This window comes from Podarcis muralis, chromosome 14 (assembly GCF_964188315.1).
Source record: "Podarcis muralis chromosome 14, rPodMur119.hap1.1, whole genome shotgun sequence".
NCBI classification, from domain to species: Eukaryota; Metazoa; Chordata; class Lepidosauria; order Squamata; family Lacertidae; genus Podarcis; species Podarcis muralis.
In genome coordinates, this window is record NC_135668.1 from 50383826 (window position 1) to 50392881 (window position 9056).

Genomic DNA, 9056 nt, shown 5'->3' on the forward strand with positions numbered 1-9056 from the left:
GGAAGAGGTGGGTGACGACGAGCGCGTAACTCCGCTTGCTTTTGAGTATTTAACTGGGTATCAATCAGATCTCTAAGTTCTCCTGTTTTCTCCCCCGCACCCCCCAAATCCCTTTTCTTCTCGTTGGCCTAGGCAGCTCCCTCCTTCCCTCCCCCACCCCCTTACTCCAGGGGCTGGAGGAGTTCTTATCAAAGAGACCCCCCCTTTCCCTTTCCTCCTCCTCCTCCTCCTCCTCTTCCCTCCTTTCTCCTGCTTGTCTTGTTGTGACAGCTTTGATATTGTTTATTGAGGGTGGATGTCAGGTATAATTAGCAATCGATATGGAAAACGTTTGGCTCCCCCACCGCCCTGGCACGTCTCTGACGTCAGGGCCGATTAACGTTTCTTATTGGTCCCAAATTCCCCGGGCCTGAGCCTAATTATGGGGAGGCCTGATGTTGATAAAGTTAAAGCGCCCGGGCGCCCTCCAGCATGCGCCCTTCCTCGCGCGTCTACCTCGCCACCGTCGACGACGCTGCTGCCACCACCACACCGCGGCGGCGCTCCTCCGGCGGCGGTGGCGGCGGCAGCGGCGGCAGCAGCAGCAGCAGCAGCCGCCGCAGCTGCGTTCAGGGAGGCGCGCAACCCCCCACCCCCCGTCCGCCCCCTCCATGATGGACAGCCGCATCCTGGAGCACCCCCATGCCCAGTTCGGAGGCTTGGTGGGCTTCCCTTACCCCCTCGGCCATCACCATGTCTACGAGCTGGCCGGACACCAGCTGCAGTCGGCCGCCGCCGCCGCCGCCGCGGCTTCGGTACCCTTCTCCATCGACGGATTACTCAACGGCTCCTGCGCCGCCTCCGTGGTCAACCCCACCCCGCTCATCCCCTCCGGCTGCGGAGACGGGCAGCCCTTCAAGCTCTCCGGTAAGTCGGCGGGCATGGGCAGCGCTGGGCTGGCGGCGCCCGGGATCCGGCCCGATCCGGTGCCTCCATCCTCCCCTCCGTAACAGCTCGCTCGCTTCCCTCCTCGCCTTCTCCTCCTCCCTGGAATCACCGGCAGGATAAAACTCAGGGCTTTCCAGGTGTCTTTCCGTGGGGGGGGGGGGAGCGCCAGACTGAGCAGGAGCAGGGGTGAATCAGGGGTCAGGATCAGACATCTAGATTTTTAAAAAAGAACTCCGCCACCAGTTTTCATCGCAAGCAACTTCTCCGATGGGGAGAGGCACCCGCGCCTCGCCAGAGCTCCAGGAGCCGCGATGCGCAATCGATCGTTCCCCCCTTCTTCTCCTTTTCTCTCCGTTCTAGTTGTTTTGTTTCCAGTAGAAGTGGGGATGTTGGGGGGGGGGGGGAAGAACCCGAATAGAGGTTTTTTTTGGGGGGTGGGGAATCCTCAAGGTTCTGTGAAATTGGGGAGTGAGAAAAGGCCCTTGCCTCCTCCGCGAGCTCCTTTGCTGGTTTTTCTGCCCCCAGCAACTCATTTTATTTGCTGAAGGTGGAAACGGAAACGGCTTCTCTCTTTACGCTTCTCACCCTCTCCCCTTTAGCTCTTAAAAGGACCCAAAATATACTATTTTTGTATATTAAGTGTAGTATTTATGCAAAAACGATAAGATACCTCTGCTCTTTAAAATTCCCCGCACTTATTCTGAAGGAAGCGAGGCAAGCGCTCCCTGCGCACATCAGAACCGATCTGGCTTTGGCTTGGGCTAGTCGTTTGGTGTCCTCGCTCGCCCAAACAGAAAATCCGAACAAAAGAGAGGTGATCTGGGTGAGCGGGGGAGGAGAGGACGAGAACGGTGGTACCGAGGGCCTTGGGAAGGTCAGGATTTCACAGTTTTGCGCAAAGGCTCCGCGGCCCATCGAAAGTTTCCAGGTGGCACCTCCTAGATTCCCTTCTATTTTTAAACCCAAACGCCTAAAACCTACAAATCCACTCAGGACATAATGGAAGCCCTTTTATTTTTGGCCTCACAGACCTGAAGCGTGCCGTTTATTTGATAACTTTATTCCAACAAAGCTACCTTCAATCTCGCTTGAAAATAAGAATAGGGGGACGGGACTGGACCACGTGCCAATATTTTTTAAAAATAATTGAAATTATAAAGCAAGCAGATCCTAGCTCTCGAAATAGGACAAATATATGTATTACTGTCCAACTTCGCCTGAACAAATAAAAAGTAAGGCTCGTTCCAGAATCTTAAATGATATATTTCTCCTGTAAACAATCCTCGAATTAACTCTTGGCGACAAATAAATAAAAATCAAGGAAGTTGTGTCTCCATCAATTGGGTTTTAGCTTCGAAATATGAATATACGGTCAAGCTATATATATAGAAAATTGATGGAGGGGTAAATCAGGGTGACTCAATCAGTTTTTAAATATGAAGGTGTCCCCCCCCCCATTGCTATGGAACGGAAGGTGATCGTCTATCAATTAGTAATTGGTATGAAGAGTTTGCTTCTCTCATCGCTCTTTTCCGCACCCCCCCAGACTCCGTGGATCCTGACAAGGAGAGTCCAGGTTGCAAAAGGCGACGGACCCGCACGAATTTCACCGGTTGGCAGCTGGAAGAGTTAGAGAAGGCATTTAACGAAAGTCACTACCCCGACGTATTTATGAGAGAGGCGCTGGCGTTGAGGCTGGATCTGGTGGAATCCAGAGTGCAGGTAAAAAAACCCGAGCGGGGCTCCCCTTCCTTCCCTCCACAACATAAAGCGCACGAGGGTCCACTCCGAAGTCAAACTCGTTTCAGGCTTCAAGCCTTGACACCTGCCCATTGCGCACAGTGGGATATTCAGCTCTCGGTAAACGTATATATAAGACTACTCTGTGCAAAGGCTGCCAGTTCCTTAGCATGGGAAAGAGTTACGCACCTTGAGCTGGATCCGGCCCAAATTCTGACCTCACCAAAATCTTGCGCCCCTCTCCCCTCTCTCTGTCGGGCCAGCAAACCAAATTTACCAACTTTGTGTTCGTGTGTGGTTTTGTTTAAAGTTGGGGAAAGCATTTTAGAGGGGTGGGGGTGGGAGTTAGCAAAAATAAATGCCTCCCTTCTTTGCTCCTAAACATGCTGGGGGCGGTGTTCATTGCGTGGAAGTGGTCTTGTTCCTCTACTACCTTTCCTTTAATTTCCGCCCGCGGGTAGGGGAAAACCCCTCTCCATTTATATTTATTTGTACTCTAGCTTTCGGGAGTTATTTGTTTTTTCGTCTCTATTTTCTCCCCCGCCCGACAACCCCTAAAAAGAAGTAGACCCCCGGGATGCGGTTCAAGTGCAGAAGGTTCTTGAGGTAGTTTACATTAAATATTTTCCAGAGTTAGGCCTGATGAGGGACACGCGAGTTCAGATTTGCCGCTTAGCCCCTGGGATGGGGGGGGGGGAGGGAGGGAGAGAGAGAGAGAGAGAGAGAGAGAGAGAGAGAGAGAGAGAGAGAGAGAGAAGCGGTCGGGGAGATCTGAAAGGGAAAATGGCAAGGAGGTTAGATTTCATATATGTATATTTGCCCTGTAGCACAATTTTCACCAATATGAAAGTTAAGCAGGATGCGGATTGCATGTTGGTTTCAACCGCTCTTGTATACTTTTTATTTTTTTTTGGGGGGGGGAGAGCAATTCCACCTCCCCCCCTCTGCTTCAGAGCAGACTTTAAAAATAATCTCATAGGCAATTATTTTTAATAACAAGGTACTAATACCGTTACCCCCCCCACCTTTAGTTCTGAATTTGGAAATAATAGAAAACCCTACCCAAACTTTGCAACATCTTTCCTGGTTCTGGGGGTTTGGGGTCGAGCATGGAGGAACTTGGGGTGGCACACTTTTCAAGGCCCCCCCCCCATATCGGAGCAGCGGGGCAATCGAAAACAAGGAGTCTTTCTCCCACAGAAGCCCCTTGTGTGCGGGCGTGCGTTTTAAAAAATAATAAGAGTTGTTACTTGCAAAAGCGCAGGGGCTAATAACATCACTGACTCTTATTAATCCGGGCTGGCATTGTCTAAAAGGTGTATTTACAAAATGCTTCCACCCTCCCCCTCTTCGCCTCTCCTGACCTCTTCTGTTTTGAAATCCTTTTATCCAATTTGTTCTGAGGCTGTTGAATGAAGTCAAGACCCTCGATTTCCCTCTAATACGATAATGAGTAATTCTCGGTGACAAGGGCTGCTGGAACTGACAAGTCAGGAAAGGATAGGGAATTGCAAAATACATACCGGCAGAGCAAGCTTATTATTATTATTATTATTATTATTATTATTATTATTATTATTATTATTATTTTAAAAAACCAAGGTTTTCTGATAGGGACCAGCAAGGTTGATTAAGTTACTTATCCTTCCCTTCACCTCCCTACGTCCTTTAAAAACACACACCCTCTAAACATAGAATTCCTTATGCACCCCCGAAACACTCCCCACCCTGATCTCCGGTTTACTGTACTTTTGAAAGTTGATTTAAAAATTATTAATATTAATGGTGTGGTTTTATTGTGGGCTCTCTGCCATGATGATTGAGGTGGGGGGGGCAAAGAGTGATAAGTGCATGAGAGTCAAAGGATTCGGGGGGAACCACCTCACTTCGATACTAAAACAGTGATGTTTAAGTTGGGAACCAGTTAGTGAAGGTTAATTTATTGATTTGAGAGCTCGTGGGAAATAGCGCTCCCCTCCCCTCGCCAAGCCTCTTCTCCCTTTCGGGGTTTTGTTTTTACACCTTTGCCAAGCGTTTTTCCTTTTTTGGATCTTGGGACGGACACTTTCTCAAACCTCGTTGATCTTAAAGTATTATTCCTCCTCCTCGTCTTCGATCAGTATGTTTTAGTTGTGTGTGTGGGGGGGGGGAGGATGTTGCTGCTGAAAAAACGGTGGGATGCCTGCCTTATTTATTTATGTTCTTTTAAAAGAAACTCGTGTGCGTGTGTGATGGTGGGAGAGTTCTTTAAAAGCTGGGGGTGACATCTGACTTTCCGTAGGGTCAAATCTTGATCCCTTTCGTTTGTCAATTTCACAGTCTTCAAGTTAGGCTTTCTCTCTCCCTCTGAATGAAAACCCAGGAAAGGATGCAGTCGTGATTTTAGGGGAGCGGGAGGGAGGTTGTCGTCGAGAAAACACGTGTGGCAGATTCCAAGAACTCTCTCTCTCCCCCCCCTTTTCCAATTTTCCTTTCCTCCTTCGCAATTCACTTCGGAAGGGGATACCCGGGATGTGGTGACTTGTGTGATTGGTTGGGGGGGGGGAGTGAAAAGGGAGCAAAGACTTTTATTCGGAGTTCATGGCATTTCCCACCCACACCCCAGTGATATTTTAAATAAAAATAATAACAATAATATACTGTCACCCGGTTAATACGATATAATTAAGATGTTTTCCCTGCCGCCCGAGGCCCTTGCCAACCGAACCGAGCGCACAAACCCATGAGCGGAAAGCCGGTTTAGGAAGTGCTACGTTTGAACCAACAAACACAATCTCTTGTATGGTGTTTTTTTGGGGGGCGGGGGGGAACTACGACGTGGGAGTTTGCCCTCAAACTTCCGAAAGAGGAAGCCGGTTTGGATACCCAGCCCTGGATTTTTACGCACGTAGCAGGGAAGGTAGACAGCGAAGGGAGAAAAAGAGCAAACGACAACAAATATCTCCGGTGGCGCTTTGATTTTTTCTCTTGTACCTTCCTTTCCTTGCACGCCGTTGGCTCTAAGCCTTTGAATTTCCAGATGCCCCCCCCCCCAAAAAAAGAGAGACCCGCAGGATTATTTCTCTCTCTTTGAGTTATATATTTGCTGGAGTGGTCTCTGCTTAAACCCCCACTAAAAGCACCAAACTTCCCTTTCTGTCCGAATTCTGATTTCTTGAGGCTGCAATCCTAGGCTTCTTTACCTGGGAGTAAAGCCCATTTAACTCGCTGGGGTTGACTTCTGATTAGAAGTGTGTAAGATTTCGCTCTTTATTAAAAATAGGGTAAAATGCAAGCTACCCAGGAATGGTTAACGCGGGTCGGAACTTGGCTGCTTCTGCGCTCCGAGCAAGAAGGGGAGGCGGGAGGGGGAATGGAGGGTTGGGGGGGCGGGAGGAAGCTGGCGACCCCCCTCCCCCCCCACTGGCCCTCGGGGGCCACCAGGGGGTCCCTGCTGTTAACGGCTTCTCCTCCTTGTTCGGTGTGTAGGTTTGGTTCCAAAACCGCCGGGCCAAATGGCGAAAGAAAGAGAATACGAAGAAGGGGCCCGGCCGGCCGGCGCACAACTCCCACCCGACGACGTGCAGCGGGGAGCCGATGGACCCGGAGGAGATCGCGCGCAAGGAGCTGGAGAAGATGGAGAAGAAAAAGCGCAAGCACGAGAAGAAGCTGCTCAAGAGCCAGAGCCGGAACCTGCACTCGCCCAGCGGCCTCTCCGTCAACAGCAGCACGCAGAGCTCCGACAGCGACGGCGGCGGAGGAGGCCTCTCTCCGGACCCTCCGGACACCTGCAAGATCGGCCCGCACAACCCGTCCCGGCCGGGCAGCTGCGACCCTGCGGCCTCGGCTTTCTACCCGAGCCGAGGCGGCCACGGGGTCTGTGGTGGTGGTGGTGGCGGCGGCGGCAGCAACCGGTGTGCCGACAAGGACGGGTCCGCGCCGTCGGGCTCCGAGTGCGGGCCGCCTCCCTCGACGGCGCGAGGCGGGGTGGGCGGCTCGGGCGGCGCCTTGCCCAAGCTCAACCCTTTCAGCGTGGAGAGCCTCCTGTCGGACTCGCCGCCGAGGCGGAAAGCGGCGCTGGATTTCCCGCAGGCCTTGGCGCCGTGCGCCCCGACGGCGCGCACGCTCATCGGCAAGGGGCACTTTTTGCTCTACCCCATCACGCAGCCGCTGGGCTTCATCGTGCCCCAAGCCGCTCTCAAGAGCAACCCGGGCCAAGAGCCGCCGCAGGGGGGCTCCCCTCTGCCCGCCGCCAACCCCAGCCCGGACCCCGCGCCCCCCAAGAGCAGCAGCACCGCCGCCATCTCCACGTCCGGAGGCCGCTTGCCGCCGGAGAATAGCTCCTCCGTCGCGCCCGGGGCCCTCTGCGGACTGAGGAAGGCCGTGGCTTCCCCTCCGGCCACAGCCTGCTCCTCTTCCTCCGCTTCCTCCTCCTCCTCCTCCTCCTCTCCCCCCTCTGCCTATTGCGATTCCTCTTCCCAGATGGACAGTAGCTGCGCCGTCGTGCAACCAAAGTCCCCCGCGAAAGACGCTTGTCAATCCAGAGACAATCCGGATTGTCGCACAGAGCCAAACTGTCCAGCAGAGACCAGCAATTTAGACTGTGAGGAAGTGGATATGGACTAAAGAAATAAGGAAGAAAAGGGCGGGGGAGGGAGGGAGAAGAACCGATTATATATTAGATTCCTTGCAGGGGGGCGGGCAGGGAGAGGGGGCGATTCAACTTACCCACCTTAAACTTCTTGACACTCCCAAAGTTTTCCCAAGACAGTTTCCCTTCTTCTGTTTATTACACATATATCTATATCTATATATATTTTAAAAGAAGTCCTCCCCCGCGCGCATTTTCTCTATTTCCTTCTCTCTCTCTCTCTCTCTCTGGATCTCCGCCCCCCCCCAAATACATCCCCGCTCTGAGTCTATAACTGAGTCCCATTTAAAAATCAGGTGATCAATTTTTTTGGGGTTATAAAATATATATTTAATTTTTCTTTTCCTTTCAAAAAGATGGGAGGGAAGGGGCATTAGAAGAAGCTGGACTTGACGACGTGAACACAAACTGTAAAAAAAAACCAGACACAACAGCGACTCCTCAAACCTTGTAAAATGCAAAAATGTTTAAAGATATTTATATATGTAAAAAACCACATTTTTTGATAAATAAAAACCTCTTTAAAAATCGACCTGGTATTTTTTTTTATAAAAAACATTCTTTTGCAAGCTTTTTAAAAAGTTCATTTAATTATCATTTTTTTAAAGTAGCCGCTAGTAATTTTAATAAAACCTGGTTGTTAAGCAATAGGTATTCTACCGATTTCTTTTTTAAAAAAGTAGTTTTAAGAGTTGGTGAGTCCAGTTGCTTTAAATTAAACCCAACCAAAACCACAGCGGTCCCCTTTCTCCCTCCCTCCATCTTTGGGGTTTCTAAGTGTGTTTATTGCTTAACAAATGTATTCATTTAATAGCCTCCCCTCCTCTCTTTTTTTCCTTCGCTGTTCCCCATCACTCTCCCCCCCAAACCCCCCCCCCATATGAGGTTAGCCGCTTCAGGCTATAAGGAGCCGGCCAGCTCCTGGTGCGTTTTGATATGAAAGTAATTATTTTCCCGGTGGCGGCTGCGGGGATTCAGTTTCCTTGCCCAAAGGGTTATTATACATTACCGATTTCTAGTGATATGAAATCACATAAACTTCCTACAATAATAGAATTAGCATGAAAGGCTGGGGTGTCAAATTGAAATTGGAAAATAATAGCCTTAGCAGCTGGGGGAGTGTGTGTGCATATTGGATCGGAGATGGGAATACGTGGGGCGGAATTTTCATGAGTTCTCCACTCGCCCCCCCTTGCCAGCACCGAAGCCTCCCTCCTGCCTCTCTCTCTTTCTCTCTCTCTCACCCGCCCCCCCTCCTCTTTGTCAGCCCCTCTTGTAGCTGGCTATATTAAGATAGATGTTCAATGATATCTCTCATTGTTCTGTCGCTTATATTGATGTTGCTGTGTTATCAGCCTATTGATCATGTGTCGCCCGTAATAGGACAGCCGCAGCAAATGTTCCCTCTTTTTTTCCTCTCCCCTTCTCTCTCTCTCTCTCTCTCTTTTTTACAAAAGGCGAACGCATTTGTTCTAATAGGGTTGGGGGTCCTTGGGGAGCCTTTGGGGGCTGGAAGACAGCTGCACCAAAGATATATTAGCAAACTTGGCTGGATCTAAAAAATCCGCCAGCTTTCCAAGCCACAGCCACCCAAAATCTATATCTATCTATTTGTGTGTGTGCGCGCGCCTGTGTGTGTCATTATATATATATATAATGTACACACACACACACGCATTTACCCATTCCCCTCAGTTTCCTGAAATTTGCAGGGAGCTTAAACTCCCACCAATTCCCCAGAAATTGTCTTGCCAATTAT

At 50.4% G+C, this 9056-nt stretch overlaps 1 protein-coding gene across 1 annotated transcript; it reads left to right on the plus strand.

Moving 5' to 3' along the window:
• Nucleotides 1-226: 226 nt before the first annotated feature.
• On the plus strand, nt 227-7829 carry UNCX (UNC homeobox). The gene is made up of 3 exons (XM_028706586.2): nt 227-906; nt 2474-2649; nt 6136-7829. Exons 1-3 carry the CDS (start codon nt 435-437, stop codon nt 7270-7272), a joined length of 1785 nt encoding a protein of 594 aa, XP_028562419.2. The 5' UTR covers nt 227-434; the 3' UTR covers nt 7273-7829.
• Nucleotides 7830-9056: the final 1227 nt, after the last annotated feature.